General features: G+C 45.2%; 2 protein-coding genes across 3 annotated transcripts; both read left to right on the forward strand.

The window, feature by feature from the left end:
• The first annotated feature begins 53 nt into the window (after nucleotides 1–53).
• Nucleotides 54–6,352, forward strand: LOC117652786. 2 transcript variants are annotated; one of them, XM_034397881.1, is made up of 4 exons: nucleotides 54–1,024; nucleotides 2,955–3,082; nucleotides 3,155–3,330; nucleotides 5,946–6,352. In XM_034397881.1, the coding sequence occupies exons 1-4, from the start codon at nucleotides 874–876 to the stop codon at nucleotides 5,992–5,994; spliced, it is 504 nt and encodes a 167-aa protein (XP_034253772.1). In that variant the 5' UTR covers nucleotides 54–873; the 3' UTR covers nucleotides 5,995–6,352. The 2 variants fall into 2 exon arrangements, with proteins under 2 accessions (XP_034253772.1, XP_034253773.1); XM_034397882.1 differs by having other exon boundaries at nucleotides 3,155–3,299.
• Nucleotides 6,353–6,885: 533 nt separating this feature from the next.
• Nucleotides 6,886–14,616, forward strand: LOC117652704 (nuclear factor NF-kappa-B p100 subunit-like). Its single transcript, XM_034397797.1, has 11 exons — nucleotides 6,886–7,010; nucleotides 7,091–7,215; nucleotides 7,309–7,377; nucleotides 9,190–9,285; nucleotides 10,091–10,180; nucleotides 10,944–11,092; nucleotides 11,464–11,613; nucleotides 12,145–12,340; nucleotides 12,413–12,582; nucleotides 14,003–14,098; nucleotides 14,218–14,616. The coding sequence occupies exons 1-11, from the start codon at nucleotides 6,886–6,888 to the stop codon at nucleotides 14,317–14,319; spliced, it is 1,368 nt and encodes a 455-aa protein (XP_034253688.1). The 3' UTR covers nucleotides 14,320–14,616.
• The last annotated feature ends 2,138 nt before the right edge of the window (nucleotides 14,617–16,754 follow it).

Below are 16,754 nucleotides of genomic sequence, written 5' to 3' on the forward strand. Positions count from 1 at the left end.
GCGCAGTCTGTTATGGAGGTGCACTCAGGACTGACAGGCGGCGCACACTGCGCACACGCATGTGACACGGTTGACTTTTGTTGCCGCTGAGCCAAGAAAGTGTGTGAGTTCATTGAACATAGTGGTATGTACGTACAGTAGTAATACTACGGCAGTACTAGGGGAACAATACTATATTACTACGTCATTACAGTACTAAACTACTATTGTATGTAGTTCTGTTGTACTCGTTTGTACTCAACGCGTGCGCCAGATTGGCACTTTTCACCAGGGCCTGTCCAGTAGCACCGCAAACATGCGTGCGGACGTACACGAGTGATATTCACAGTGCTACTGGCAAGGGGGGCTGACTCCCATAATACTTTGTAAAGCCTAATACAAGAATAATACCTATAACATCTATAAAACTATAATCTATAATACCATGAAAATCAGCTTTTGTGGTGCAGTTTTCTTTTTTAGCTTTAAAATGACAGAGTTTTGCAATTGTAGATGAAGGAAGTTCAGGGTTGTTAAATGGAGAAGGAGTACCAAAACAGCGCTAAAATAGTTGACGGGGAGCCCTTAATAACTCACTTGCACATTTTATAAATTATTTTTCCATATGGAAAACCACGAAATACGACACAAATATCGACATACAATATCCGAAATAATACCTACAATAACTCCAAAGTACCTATAACATAATACTTCGTACGCGGTTCAGGAGTTGGGCACGTGTCGCTCGTAGCGTTATCTGGCCGCGAGGCCACAAGAAACTGGCACGTCCGCAAGAAAACGGCAACGGGTGTGACTTCGCGTGGAGAGAGATTTGCAGTGTCGGCGCTCTGCGCGGCATGCTGTCTGAGGTCATTTAAGGTCAATTGGCGTATGAGGCGCATTAGCGCGACATTCCTGGCCCCAACCAGTCTTGCGCTGACTGCCGTGGAGTGCGGCAGTGGTCCCCTTGGCCGTCGCGACACGTGCCGTGGAATTCGCGTCGCAACGATGGCGGATGGATACGCCAACGACAATTTCCAAGGTCAGTATTGATTCACTGGGGGACATTCCCAAAAGTGCAGCGTGGATGCTAAAATGGTGCCCCCTTCTTGTTGATGATTTTTGTTTGTCGGGAGATTAGAAAAGGAGGGAGGAGGAGGGAATCAGTGTTCTGGGATAGGCCGGCACTCGGCCGGTCTCACGCGCGCTAAATGTTCATGTACAATTTTGTACTTGGTGATGCATGATTTTAAACCTGTGAACCGTTGCGCATAAATTTGTGCATTTTAAGGGGGGCGTAAAGTGAAATTTCGATTTTTTTCATGTTTTTTCAGCCGTTTTTTCTCACATATTGGTCTCCCTGACATGAAAATGGACATCACCATTGGATTCTCCATAACTTTTTACCATTTTACCATCTTTGGTTGCGCGTCTGGTGGCACTTTTTGAATTTTCGCAAACATTTTAGATTTGGTCCACTTTTGGGTTTTAATCCTTGCGCGCAGGATTTCAAATCCAAATGTTGTCCTAAAAAATCTGACGAAGTTGCAAAAATTTTTTATGGTCAAAATGAAGAAGACAAGGGAGCCGGATTTCAAAAACACGTTTTCTTTCGGTCTTAATCTTGAAAACTAGAATCATGACTGTTTTTATGCCGCTTTTGGACATTCATTGACCTGTAACTAAGATTGAGACACATTTTTGACAAAAACTCTCCCTTCTCTTCTAGCTATTTGAACACTGATCATTTTAAGCTATCGCACAACATTCTACCTCTTATGGTCTCCGAGATACTATCCTGCGCGCAAGGTCCAAAAAAATGTTACCGAAAAAAAACCGGTTTAAAGTTGGAGGGCCTAACCTAACCTCACAGTGATTATACGAATTAAAAGCTCCCTATGCCGATTTGACGGTGCTGTGGGTCGAAATATGGTCAGGTTTGGTTGTACCAGGGCCCAAAGAGTCGAAAGAAAGCAAAAACCGAAAATCGATTTTCTTCACTTTACCCCCCCCCCTTAAGGGGGCAGTAGCGTCTTTTGCACGTGTTATGACGATTTTCGAACCTCCTGTTTAGACGTTAATATAAAGATAAGTATGAATGCCAGAGACAAACGGCAGGCACCATTTGAAAGATAAAAGTTTTTACAACATTTTCAAAAAAAAATATTTTGTTTTAGCATTGAATTAGGATGTTTTGTGTTCTATGCAAAAATGGTCTGCAAAATTACATGGTGTCACTGCGCGCACGATTGCAGCCAAAGTTTTTTAACTTTTTACCAATCGGTAAAATGCATCTGAAAAAGCATGAAATTGCCCATAAAATGACCCTTGGGTTTTAATATTGGGCCAGAAAAAATGTGGTTCGTTTCCATCTTAAGTTGAAGATGAGCGTTTCAATAGTTTTTCTTGCCCAATATTGAAACCCAAGGGTCATTTTATGGGCAATTTCATGCTTTTTCAGATGCATTTTACCGATTGGTAAAAAGTTAAAAACTGTGGCTGCAATCGTGCGCGCAGTGAAACCATGTAATTTTGCAGACCATTTTTGCATATAACACAAAACATCCTAATTCAATGCTAAAACAAAATATTTTTTTTTGAAAATGTTGTAAAAACTTTTATCTTTCAAATGGTGCCTGCCGTTTGTCTCTGGCATTCATACTTATCTTTATATTAACGTCTAAACAGGAGGTTCGAAAATCGTCAAAACACGTACAAATGACGCTACTGCCCCCTTAAGCGCAATATTATGCTACTTCCACGTATGCAGAAAATCGTGCAAGCTACACGTACAATATCCTACCTAAACATTTGCTGTGCTCGTCAGTGCGGCGGTCCTCGGCTGAAGCAGTAGTCACGCTAGCGAGAAGAGCGGTCTCCACCAACGCAGCTGCAAACCCCTGGCCGGCCCATATCAGAAGTCTTGAGGGAAACCAAAATCAAGACATCAGTGTATCTCGTTTTCATTTCAGCCGAACCTGGTTACAACCTGCGAATTTTGGTGGAACCACAGCCTTTCTACCGATTGAGGTATGCAACAGAAATGAAGAGTTTTCATGGGGCTCTGAAAGGTTCCGGTGCTCCATATCCTATGGTTAAGGTGCGTAATTTATTTGCAATGCTACCTTACAGAGTTCGGTGTGAAACTTAAAAACGACTATGTGGGTTCCAGCTCGAACAGACTCATCTGATGGAAGAGACTGAAACTTTCATTCGGGTTTCTGTGTTTACTGCCTCGGGTGAACCTCATGTTCATCAAATTGCCCTGAAAGGACCAGGCGCAACTGCTTGGCGGCTCGGAAAGCATGCAGACATTAGTGTGTCTTCTCAGAATAACTTCCAGGCACAGTGAGTACACGGGAGTCCCGTGGCGGACGTGAGCGCTGCCGGCCGCCGGGCGGGGCCGCTCCCGTATATGTGTCGTTTGAGGTGGTATAAAGTCGGTCCCGGCGGCTGATTTCGGTACCATCCGACGCGTGTCGTAGCAGTGATTGTGTGTGCGTGTTCGTGTGCCGATCGGTGGTGTTTTGTGGCCGTTGTGGGCATTTTTCGTCCCGCCACGTGCTTCCTTTGTTCGCTGCGGGTCTGCGCGTGCGATAAGCACGTTGTGACGCGCCTGCGTGCCCCGCGGAGTGAGGTTATGCGGCCCTCGGCCCTCGGTCTGCCCGCGTCACGATGGACCCTGGGGCCCCGCAGCTCCTTCCTTGGTGTCATCGCCGTGGATCCTCCTACAGCCCCCGCTTCTCCTGCACCGACATTCGGCGGAATTCCAGGTGACTCTGCGTCGTCCGGTGGGGCCTGCGGGCCGAGGGGCTAGGGGGGTCTAGTGGGGCCGGGTGCTCCCCGCCCGTTGTCTGCAGGTGCAGGGCCTTGCTTTGGCCGCTGCTGTTGTGTTTGCCTTGTCTAGTTTTAGTCAAACTGCTCCAGGAAATGGGACGCGCGGCGTGGTAAGACGGGCTGGTGTTGCCTGGGCTGGGTGACGCGGTGGTGGCTCGTCAAAGGGCCTCCCCCTGTCCTCTGGCTTTGGCCGGCCGCCCGGCCTTGCCCTGCTGGCGCGCCATAGGCCGGACAGTTTTCACCCATTTTTTCCAGCTTTTCCTTTTCAGGTTTTTTACAGCATTCTCTTGCAGCCTCGTCGATTTGATAACAGCGCATTTTGCCGTCTACCGTCACGATCTTTCAAGGCTTCCCTTCGTCTGGTTTTTCTAATTCCCAGCCAGAAGCATTCGTCTCGTCCTTGGTTCGCGGCCCGGTGGCGTCGCGACGCGGCTGTGATACGCGGCTCTGCTGAGACAGCGGCCGGATGGAGGCGTCGGCTTGGCGGGCCCGCGTGGTCCTTTGGTTCCAGTCGGTGTCGTCGCGGCGCAACTGCGATAAGCGGTACTGCTGAGGCAGCGGCAGGCGGGATCCGCGGCGAGGCGCGCGGACGGCCGGACGGACTGTGGCCGCGCTGCGAGACTGACGTCACACGGCCCTTTGCTGCTTTTCTTTTGCCGACATCGCCGCGCTACTGTTTCAAGTGAAGTCGCCGCCGCTGGGGAACAACTAAAAACGCAACAGCAAACCAATTGCTAGGAATGACGGAAGCTTGTCATTGGACCGTTTGGCAGCAGGGACGCCCTCGTACATTGCTCCAATTTCCGCGGTACTGCCTCCAATGCGGGGACACAGGACCTTTACCACGCACCTGATGCGTTTGCGTCGGCTTGCCTCGCATGCCATGCGCTCCGTACGTCCGCTCCCACGCGGATGCAGGAGAGGAGCAAAGGGTTTTTCGCCTCCGTCACGGCACCGATAGTCGCCAGAACAATAGGCACAGGCCACATTTTGCCCCTGTACACAGGCACCAACCTCCTCTGCTCCACCCAAAGGCCGCCTCTGGATCCGCCACTGTCCACCATCGTCCAGGCCGTCACCCTACGCATCATTCTGCCACTTCCAGAAGCTGCGACAGTGAGCACTGCTCCGCCCTGTAGGCCTCCATGCAGGCCGTTGGAGTCCCGGAGTCGTCCACCGATTTGATCTAGCTGTCTCAGGGTGCTCCGTTCTGCACCGTGCGAGACTGCAAAGGAGTTCACTATCTGCGCTGCGGGACCCACCCTATCTCCGTTTCGGGCTGCTCACGAACTTCCAGGAGGCCCTCTCCACTGGTTGTACTTGTCCGAGACGCGTATGCGCGCTGCGGTGCGGCTTTCCCAGACGTCGTTGTGGTGTGTCTGCAGTACCCCATCGCCCTCCATGGCACCTTCGTCGGCGCGGGTACCGTCGCGTTCCGGAGTGGTCCCTCTTTCAGGCTCTTGGCTGTGTGGCAGTGCCGGTTCGGAGCTCCCTGGCGTGCTGCAGATGTTTCAGGTCCCCTGCGGACCCGACCGGGGACAATCAAGCCTCCACTGCTCTTCTCCTCTACCGTGTCTCTGCCGCCATCCGCGAAGCTTCCCGTGATCGGCCGTGCACTCACCTCCTGGGCCAACGTCAACGGGACGCGGAGTCGTGCGGGGCCGCCGGCTGGAGGGATACTTCCTCTGAAAGAGACTCGTGGACAACGGCGCCGCTTCATCAGCTTCAGCAGCCCCGCCTCAGTGCAGTTCGTCGCATCTGCGGCGCCGTCCCGCAATGAAGAGGTTCGACAACTACGTGAGGAGCAGGACTGGCGCCATGCTACACCGCAATGCATCCTCCACTGTCTCCACAACACTCAAGGGTCCAAAGGCAACGAACCTCACTTTCCTCAACCTGGGATGGGTCATACTTCCACGGAGGTTGCCCCATACCCCCCCAGTAGAGGGTGGCTGCCTCAGACAAGACACAGCCTGCATTTGAGGTTTGCAGTCTGAGTTCTGTGTTTGTTGTAGTTGCTTACTCGAACGCTAAAGGTCTGCTGAGGCCTAACAGCGCCGATGACGATGACAGTGAGTACACCATCAACCTACACGAATATAGTGTCTTTTCTTTCTTCCCCTCAGATTTGACCCAATGCCATTGTGTGAACCTATGCTTGCGCTAACATTATAACAAGTTCAATTTCGAAACTAACGAGTGAAATAAATTGTATTTGTCAAGCAGAGCAAGCGTATGTATGAGTGCATTGTTCTCCGAGGAACGCATATCTCAACAAAAATGCTGCTCATTTGATGCCATCGACCAACAAATAAATGATGACTACGATTGGATTGCTGTCAATTTGGACATACCTAATACCTAATAATGACATGTTCTCATGGGTTAACAATTGCAGATTTAAGAACTTGGTCATTATTCGAAGATCTCAATCCGAATGGATAAAGGATGAAGTCACGAGGCAAAAGAAAGAATGTATGAACACATACCCGCCAATTGCCGAGGAAAAGCTTACAGACTGGGCACGACAGACGTGGAAGAGACTGGAACAAGAGCAATTTAAATTGGGTTTTTATGCCTTCAACCGTGGCTGCCCAGACGTTCTGCTTTGTGGGCCTCTATTTTCAAGAGTGATTTCTAATCAAGGTTAGTTTCAATTAAAACTTGAACTGGCCTTCTCTGCTAGGTTCAGCACTCCTGGAGTGAAGGAAACTTGCAGTCTGCAAGTAGGCAAAAAGTGCAACGTGCCGCCACCCCTGAAAGAAATTCCATGAGCCGCTCCTGCTGATATGCCATTATGATTAAATTATTGTTCGCTCTGAAATGTAAGGTATTTTTCTGCTTCAGGGGCGCTAAAAATTACCAGAGTGTCAGCCCGCTCTGGAAAACGTGGAGATGAACTGATCCTTCTTGTTTCGAAAATAGCATAAAAAAGTAAGTAGTTTGACTAAAGTCCCATCCTTGTTCCTTAACCCTCGTCTATCTCTTTTATTATGCAAATTTAGAGTGAAAAACGGTTGTGGTTATTGAGTGAGTCTTTTCGTCATTCATTTCAAACTTCCATTCATGGATGCGGAACATGTTTCAGCCCAGGTGAGGGTTCGCTTCTTTGAGGGTGATCCAAACCAACCATCATGGGAAAACTATGCAGAGGAAGTTGACCGTCATCAACAAGCGGCACTTGTTGTATCGTAAGAAAGAGATATTGTCCTGTTGCGCTGCATTTAGAATAGGTGATCATAACTTAACCCGTTCGATTTATTCCCTCTAGAGTGCCACCATACAGAGAAGATATTGAAGCTGAAGTTCAGATACAATTAGAAACGACTAATAGTGATGGGTCCGTAATCAGAAGTGAGGCAGAAAATTTCTCATATAGGCCACTGAGACCCTCTGGTAAGATCTTTTTCAGTATAACAAGGAAAATTCCCCGAGACAGATGACCTCATGGCATTGACTTTTACCTGATAATCTAATTGTAATTTTCAGAGAAAAGGTGGCTCCCGATTCCTGCAAACTCCAGCAGTCCTGCGAACCAAAAAAGATCAAGGACAACTAGTAATAATAGGCCGCATGAAAAAACATTGTTTTGGCTTGCACGTGTTTTTCTTTTTTTTTAGATAATAATTCACCAAATTTGAGCGCTCTCCGGCAACGCTCACTCAGCCCGCACAGCGCTTTTGTATCTGCGGGCAGAAATGCAATCCGCACGACGCCGGAGTGGAGAGCGGCTCGGCACGGTCCGGCAGTATGGGGGAAGCTGCCCCAGAAGCGCCGATACAGCCGGACCGTGGCAGCTGCCCAGCCGTCCCCCCTCCACCGCTCCGGTGCCTTCCCGCATCGGATGCAAATGTGGTTCGAGCACTCGTTCGAACGTTATCGCCTGGATCGGGGTGTTGCAGGTGGGGTAATTGGACAAAATTTGGGGTGTGGCTGGCCTTAGGGCAGATGAAGATTTGCGCCGAGTCACCTCAGCGGTACCTTGCGTTATTTTCTTAGGGCGGCCAAAACTGCATTTTCGTCTCTTTATCGCGGCGCAACGCGGGGTTGTCTAGAGACGCATATTAACGTGCCGCATGTTTAACAGACACCCCAAGGTGAAGACACCCCACGGCCCCCGGCCCGACTCAGGCCCGAACCCCCGCGCGCCGCGCGCACCAGTAGGGCCCGCCAGGGGCGCAAAGGTGCCCGCCGTGCGGTCTGGGTTGCATCCCTGCCCCCCGTTCCAAAAGCGCTGTGCAGGCCGGGTTAGCGTTGTGGGAAGTTGCCAAAATTGTGGGTCCTTTTGGCTCCTAAAAAAATGAAAAAAATATCTCGTTCTAAATTTTTTTTAGTATTTTTCCTGTATTCTAGGGGTCATTCTAAACGCATTTCCGAAGGAGGCCAGGATTTTCTCGCACTTTGATTTTTCCCCTATACTTTACATGGGGGAATGGCACGGAAGTTACTGAAAATGTGCATGGCACGGAAGTTACATCATCAAACAAACCGTGAAAACGGACCAACCCATTCACCAAATCGAACAGGTGTCTCGCCTAAAGTTTAAGAGACGTGAAAGCGCAAAATGGCCAGGCGGACCGAAATCGATAGGCCGTGTAGAAAGCTTGCTATTGATGACACGGAATGTTACACACAAACCTGACACATGCCGGATTTTCACCTTTGATGGTCCAGCCAGCCGGAATGGAGCCCTCCAGCGAAAATCCGCCTACCGCGCCGGAAAGAGGAAACCACGCTGCTTATTCTGGACGCTAAGCCAAACTTTTCTCGCTACAGGTTCGGCGGTGAGGCGCGAAACTAAAGTTGACGATGTTTGAAAACCAGTACACGGTGGACATTTTTTCATCCAATAAAGCAGCAGGTGTGAATCACTGGAATAAATTGCTATCCAAGGGTGTCATAAAAGATTGCCAACGGAACAAAAGGCTGTTCGCGGATTTGCTCTCCGACAAATAGTTCAGGAGATTTTCGCCCTGGAACACGGACTTTTTGGACAATGGACAGCACGGAAGTTACATTTTGCCTAGTTTTAGCATGTTTTGACAGGGAAATGCTTGAACTGCATGCTCGGTTAGTGTGTGGGATAGCAGGGCAGATAAAGCCCAGTCATAGGAATCAAACCGCAGGTCGATACGTTGAAAAATAAGGAAACTGTGGCCCAAAGACACAAAAGGACCCACAATTTTGGCAACTTCCCTTGTCTGAGAGCGCTCATGTATTTGGTGGATAGTCGTAGTAGGACCTGATCTTTCAAAATTACCCCGTTCGAGTAGAAAACATTTTTTTTTTGCTGCGGCCTAATGCATGCCTGCATTTTTTTTACTTTACACTTTAACAGCGTAAGGAATTGAATACCATTCGTTACTCCAGGTGGCAGTTTATCTGAAGACAACATACCGTTTCAAAGATGGGGACAGCATTTGAGTATGGGGCACTCCTCTGATAGTGTGAACTGGCAAAATCAAGGTGCGTAATAAATACCTAGTACAAAGATTTATTCCTAATAGAAAAAAGCAAAGAGGACATCATAAACGATCCAGGAAGCGGAAGAAGTGAATAACTTGACTTGCCTTACCTTCAAATTGAGTTTATATTCTTTTATAGTACCGTAGAATGGTTTACATTACTACCCCGATTATTTGACTCAATTCCGTTCAATTCCTAGCAGTTATGGAGAAAATACACATAGAAGAAGGACATGAATCAATTTGACCCCTTTTACGCTCTCAATTTTGGGGAAAATGGAAAGAGCTCAGTCTAAAATTCATGATTCCGTTAAAAATATTGTGAATAGGAGATAACTCGAGTTTTAATGAATCTGTTGTAAAACAGAATTAGATCAACTTATTTTTTCTTCATTTTAATCACTTCAGTGGAAGAAAAGAGACAAGTCCAAAAGATACAGCAGAGTAACAAATACTTATTTATTCTGACTAAAGTTCCACGCGACTTGTCTCCCAATTTCACTTCGTGTAGGAAATATAAGTTGAGATGGCTCTGTTTTCGATTTTAACGAAAGTGATAAGTCACAGAAATCCTGCACGGAGCGACTCGACACTTTCGATGTTTATCTCAAAATTTTTCTTATGATTCTTGAACTTGTTGTGATCTATGACATCCAATCGTTTAGTTTTAGTTTTCCCTGCTACACGTTTTTTCTTTCTCCGGAAAAATGACCAAAATACAGTTATTCACTTCGCTTCCTGGAACAAATTGAAGATAAAGTAAAATATGTGGATAAGACCCCTACATCTTCCTGTTTTGCTACTAGCTCCCAATCTGCAAAGGCCCCCAGTTGAAGAAAGGAGCTCATCACAGAATGCGCACTATTTGGATGACATGAATCTAAGTGATTTTCCAGGTTCGTGACAAAAAACATCTGACTCATAAACCTTTGAGCGCCTTAGGGGCATTTCATGCCAGTTCAGTCGTTATCACAATTTTGATGCCTAGGATTTTGACGAAACTTTGTGGGTGTGTTCCTTATGCAGCAAAGAGCTTCTGCAAAAAAAAAATCAACTTTTTTGGTCGTCCTAAATTTTTTTTAACACGCAGTTTGTGAAAAACCCTGAAACATTCACCAAAACTTAGTTTTGTTGCCCGAGGGTGACGCACCCACCTGGTGGATTTCCTTTTTTTTTCATCACACTGAAAAAAGTCCCCAAGAGCCACTTCACAAGTGATTTTTTTCGGGAGATATAGCTAAAAAAATCGTTTTTCGTGAATACCCAAAAAATGCATCCGAGTTTCTCGATGAAAATTTTTTGGCCCGTCCCGTTTATTTTTTTGTAAAAACAAAATGACGGAGGGACGGGCATGTAGTATGATGCATGCTGTGCGTGGGTATTTGCGAAAAGCGAATTTTTCGAGCTATATGTCCCGAAACGAATAACTTAAGAAGGGGCTCTCGGAGACTTTTTTTTTTCAGTATGATGAAAAGAAAGGGAATCCACCGGGTAGGTCACTTTCGGGCAACAAACAAATTTTTGAAGCTATTTGCTACATAGGGAACACAGACACAAAGTTTCGTCAAAATCCGAGACATCAAAATTGGGGTCCCGGATGAACTGCCATGGAATGATCTTAAATCAACCTGATCAATCTTGGTTTTCTTTTTCTTCAAGGTTTTTACAATGTTGGTGCGAACAGTAAAGCTGTTTTCTTTTTTGTCCCATTTTTTCGCGAATTGTCTTACCGGATAGGATTCTTATTATGGATCGCTTATCTCATCTTATGGTGTTGGATCAGCCCATCGGAACTTGCCAAAGACAAGGTACAGAACCTTACCCAAAACAGCTACTCTACAAACTGAAGTGTGTACTCAGTATGCGTCCGTCGACGCAAACTTGCAAGTACACACCTACAGATGCATACTTATATCAGTGCACATCTACAGATGCATACTCAGCTGAGTACACGTCTACAGATGCATACTTGGCTGAGTACACACCTACAAATGAATACCTAACTCACCCTAGTATGCATCCGCAGATGTGTACTCAGCTGAGAATGCATCTGTAGATGTGTACTTGTGAGTATGCGTCTCCAGACAGACGCATACTGAGTACACACTTCAGTTTGTAGAGTACTTGCAGATAATCTCATCTTCAGTGAAGGTATTACGATTTTTGGTGTGATTCCTAGAGCTGCTCATCTGCCGCTGCAAAACATGCGATCCCCAGCCTTTTCGAAGTTGCAAAGACTGGCGATGCAGGGGAATTGCAAAAAATTTTAAAACGCATGACAGAGACGGAAAAGTTGAAATTGATAAATGGGAGAAATGAACAAGGGCAGGTGAGAGTTTGCATATGGAACTTAACTTCTGGGTTCACCCATGGGGCGGCAACGGCCTCGGGAGCTCGCGAAGCCATGCTCCCCGCATTGATAGTGGGGACGAACTTGGTTCGGGATTACTGAAACTAAACCGGTATTTAAAAACGCTTTGCACAGATCGAAAGAGCATCATATGAAGCGTCTCTTACACTAGTTGCCTATGCCGCGACTGTCACCTCAGCTCACAATAAATCGAAGTAAAAACACCTAAAAATGCATTAAACGATACATTTGAAGAAAAACCAAGAAAAACCTCGGTTGCACTATCTGTGTGAAAACATTTCCTCTCTTGTTCGGGGGAAAGCCAATGGCCCAAAGGAATTGATATATTATGCTTTTTCGATCTGTGCAAAGCGATTTACTAATAGCGATTCGGCCTAGTCTTGAAGAAGTTCAAAACCTTCGCAGTTTCGGGGAGCATGGCTTCAGACGGTCCGGAGACCGTTAATTCTCCCTGGTTCACCTCTCACTTTTATGCACCATCTTTTTTAGACACCCCTCAATATTGCTGTTCGGCGAAATAACTTTCAATGTGTCAAGCTTCTTTGCTCAGCAGGGGCAAATGTTAATTTAGCAGACAAGGAAGGGAACACACCCTACCACATTGCAGCAAAGAGAGACCATACAGATTGCTTAGAAACACTACTTAAAGTTGAGGACAGAGAACTTGACAAGAAAAATTTTGAAGGTATGCAAAAGAAAGAGATGAAATTAAGTTGATGGCGTAGAAACCATTCACAAACATTATTTTTCTCTTAAGGTGATGCAGCTCTTCATTTGGCAGTGCGGTGCAACAGCGTTGAAAGTGCAGAGATGCTCATAAGAGCAGGAGCCAATGTTAATAAGAAAAATGACACTGCTGGATCGACCCCACTACATTTAGCTGTTCTATTTGACAACAGACAACTAGTTAACCACTTGTTGATACAGGTCCGTTTCATTGTATTGTATTTAAGGGGGCAATACACAGAAAATGGCCAACAATTGACTTGCGATTGATTCCATACGCGTAGTTCTACGTTGTTAAAACTTTTCACGTGTTACGACCTTACAAAAAGAAGCCTTTTGAGCCCAGAACGGCGTCGGTCGGACGTCAGGGCGGGGAGCAGCTGATAATCAAATTTTCGCCTAAAATCGAACTGGTGGGAGTCCCTCAGTCCGTAAAAATGAAGATATCTCAACTCCGTTGGCGCCAAAATGTAGGTAATTGAAGCGGCTATCGCATGAACTACAACCATGAACATCAAGCTATCGAAAGTACAAAATTTTGCGAAAAGAAACCTGTTCTCTAGTTAGAGTGTGCTCATGAGTACACTCTTACTAGCGTGTACTCAGATGAGTACACACCTAAGCACGCCTGGGAATTTATGCAGCTGAAAGTGTGTACTCATCTGAGTACACGCTAGTTAGAGTGTACTCATCTGAGAACACGCTAGTTACAGAGTGTACTCATCTGAGAACACGCTAGTTACAGAGTGTACTCATCTGAGTACACGCTAGTTAGAGTGTACTCATCTGAGTACACGCTAGTTAGAGTGTGCTCATCTGAGTACACGCTAGTTAGAGTGTACTCATCTGAGTACACGCTAGTTAGAGTGTACTCATCTGAGTACACTGTTGAGTTTGCGGAGCGTTTCTGCAAAATCCTCAAAAATTGTTTTTGGATGAAATTTTGTATTTTCGATAGCTTGATGTTCATGGTTGTAGTTCACGCGGTGGCCGCTTCAATTACCTACATTTTGGGGCAAACGGCGTTGAGATATCTCCATTTTTGCGGACTGAGGAACCAGTTCCATATTTGACGAAAATTTAATTGGCAGCTGCTCCCCTCCCTAACGTCCGATCGACGCCGTTCGGGGCTCAAAATGCATCTATTCGTAAGGTCATGACACAAACAAAGTTTCAACAACGTAGAACAACGCGTATGGAAGCAATCGCACAAGTCAGTTTTTGGCAATTTTCAGTGTATTTAATGTGTAAATATCTCAGGTAGAACATTAAGTGACTGTCATATCATTCGGTGTACACTTTCATCCTAGGAACGTTGAAACGAATGTGACAAAATGCCACATTGTCAAAATGTCTCATTCGTTTGACCATTGTGTCACATTCGTTTCAACGTGAATAAGCTGAATTATGGCTGATTCGCGTCCAAACGAATGAGACACAATGGTCAAACGAACGTGATATTTAGTAACATTCATTTGAACGTGATGTCACGTTCCTGGGATGAGAGCGTAGGCTCTATTTAGCTGGTTTTTATTGACATTTTGTTTGAAAATGACTACCTGACCATTTTACTGTGACTTCTTGTCCTGCATGAAATACATCGTCAACAATTTCTCTGCAGAAAAATATCAAGATTCATGAAGTGAACTACGAGAGCAAAACAGCTGCTGCGTTAGTAAAAGCTGATCAAAAAGACATTTCCTATTTATTCAAAGAGGTAAATAAAGCTCAGTTTCGAATTAAAAGATCCCCATTAACCATAAACTTGCCCAATGGAGCTCGCAAGCTTCATTTTGATTTAAGTGAGTATTCTCAACGCCTCATATTTTGTTTTAGCTGCAGAGTAGGACAGTGACGAGGAGAAGAAGTAAAGAGATGAAGATGAATCAAACATGGATGATTAACAAGAACTTGCATGAGTTTCTTAAGCATGATTGAATTCCATTCATTCATTCAAACCTTTCTTTGCAAAGCGTCATTTACATTTAGTCGTTAGTGATTATCTCATGCTAACGTGTAGTAATATTTAATACGTATTATTAAATATAGGTATTATTAAATATATGTATTAAATTTGTATTATTGTTATAGTGTTGTTTCACGGTCTGTATCTGTACTCCGATCTATGTTGACCAATGTTAACCAATTAAATTGTACAGCCCTAAAGAGGAGTTTGACTCCATAGGCAGCCAGAAAATGTTAAAAAAAAAATAAAAAATGTTAAAAAAAACTTAATTTTTGCCTCGTCTTTTCATCGAGGGTGTAACCACTTAGGAATTTCGTGTCAGCTGGATTACGGATTACCAGCGGATAACATACGGATTACATCATTTTTTTTTCTTGGATTACCTTTTTATCAAGCAGGATTACCCCGCATTGCCAGTTTGCTGTCAGCCGGATTAGCGAAGTCGTTACCCCCTTGCTTTCCGACGTTGATTTTCCTTGGGTTGATGCTGGACGTGGGCCGTCCACCTTATCGGCACCGTACTCCGTGACATCGCCCAGCGCCCAGGGGCTGATGCAAAATCAAACTCATCCTCACATTCGTGTCATGCAACAGGACAGAAAAAAATACGATTTCAAGAAATCCTAGGAGTCACGAAGTCAATTTGATTCTTGTGTAAGAGTGTGGAGAAAGAAAAGAAGTGGTGTTGCGAAGTTGTGGCTCAGGGGACTACCAATGGCAGTGGTACCAATGTGGTCGATGTGCCACCCGTCGAAATTTAAACTTGACAAAATAGAAATCAAAATGCTGGTAAATTCAAAAAATTCCAATGCTAATGTATTCCACAGTTCTGACAATGGAACATCTTTAAAGTCCATCATTATTAAATGTCTGGCAGAAAGAAAGCAGTAAATAATTTTCACGGGTTGGCAACTAGTTTCTCGGCGTCTGCGCCCTTGCGAAATCGCGAAGCTGAAAGCACCAGCAGTCGCGCATTAAAACTGCCCATCCATTGTTGCTGACGTTGAATAGACTATTCTAGTCGTGGCTGAGTGAAGAACAAGAAGAATCACAAAAGTGTACTTTTTTGCACTTTTACTTCAAATGCTTAAGTCCCCTTGCTTGGTAGAAGTTAATTCAATTATTTTCTAGTAAATGCAACATATTTCATCAAATATATTCACTTTAAATGCCCTAAACAGCGTCTTTTGTGATTCTTCTTGTTCTTCACTCAGCCACGACTAGAATAGTCTATTGTTTGGCTTGTTTCAAAAGGCTATGGTTCTCTAGTCATGTTTTCTTCAATTCTGTGTAATAGTTCTCCCTTACAACGTATCAACACCACGACGGTTGGTTTGACAAACTTCATAAACTCGGGAGGGATGGTTTCGAAACGCGGGTGAGTCTTGTTCGAGGAACATGAGCACTGCAAGTCGCGAGGTGGAGCGAAGTGGTCCTAGTGCTAACTGAATCACAACAACAACAAAATTGTTTTATTGACAGAAAAAAAGGAATATTTGAGAAACTGTATGCCAGAAAAAAAGAACTTTTGTTTTGCTAATTTTCTGTGAATATTTTTTTAGAAAGTCATCACACAAAAATTGAAAATTTGTTTTATATGAATTTTCATAAGCAGGAAACAAAGAAAAAACAAGAAAGAGAGCATAATTAATACAGGTTTCAAATGCTACAGTTGGTTAAACTGTTAACAGGTTGCAAACCTACTGCGCATGTCCAAAAACACTCCAATCAAGAAGTATTATTGGATAGTTCTACCCGAAAAACTGCGTTCGAACCGACACCAATTCTATTGTTGCATCTTGTCTACCTGCAGTCAAAGAAATTTTTCATTTCGAACGTGCTGATTTCAGCTTTTGGAGTAAGCTGTACAGACCCAAAAAGAAGCTCGGCTATTGGTCCGCCCCGGCTCGGCTCCCCCCACTCCCTTTTTTTTCCTTTGACGAGTCGAGTTTTGCCATGGAAACGGCGATTTTGACAGCAAATTTCTCAAAATTGGCCACCAACTTTTTAACCAGATTTCAGCATGAGAATCAGCGTTCAAAGTTCTACAAGTCTGCAAAGTCTCATTAAAATCGTAAAGAAAATTTCCGAAATGCATAAAGGGCCACACAAATTGAATCTCGGGCCGGCTGAATCCTGCGTATACTATAAGGCTACTTCGTGCCTAAAAAAATCCTAGCCTGAATAGCCATTCTGAACGGTTTACAAATTTGATTGTTTCTGTGCTGTTACCCTTCGCCAGTGAAAAGTCATTTCACAGTGACAAGAAGGAAAGGCTGAGTTCGATTTCGAGACAGTGCCCAAAACACGGTGTTGTCTGAGTCTTCTGAGCGTGCGTTGTGGTTGCGACGCCACAGGGTAGGCAGCCGGCTGCATGGACAGGCTAGGGGTAGGTTGGGTAAGAAAA

Source organism: Thrips palmi, unplaced genomic scaffold (genome assembly GCF_012932325.1).
Source record: "Thrips palmi isolate BJ-2018 unplaced genomic scaffold, TpBJ-2018v1 HiC_scaffold_7, whole genome shotgun sequence".
Lineage (NCBI taxonomy): Eukaryota > Metazoa > Arthropoda > Insecta > Thysanoptera > Thripidae > Thrips > Thrips palmi.

Coding starts and splice junctions, on each gene's coding strand:
- LOC117652786 (XM_034397881.1), top strand. CDS start 874: ATGAGGCGCATTAGCGCGACATTCCTGGCCCCAACCAGTCTTGCGCTG. Junction 1,025..2,954: donor CGCCAACGACAATTTCCAAG/GTCAGTATTGAT, acceptor TTTTCATTTCAG/CCGAACCTGGTTACAACCTG. Junction 3,331..5,945: donor CAGAATAACTTCCAGGCACA/GTGAGTACACGG, acceptor TCTTCCCCTCAG/ATTTGACCCAATGCCATTGT.
- LOC117652704 (XM_034397797.1), top strand. CDS start 6,886: ATGGATGCGGAACATGTTTCAGCCCAGGTGAGGGTTCGCTTCTTTGAG. Junction 7,216..7,308: donor TAGGCCACTGAGACCCTCTG/GTAAGATCTTTT, acceptor TGTAATTTTCAG/AGAAAAGGTGGCTCCCGATT. Junction 11,614..12,144: donor GGAGAAATGAACAAGGGCAG/GTGAGAGTTTGC, acceptor CATCTTTTTTAG/ACACCCCTCAATATTGCTGT.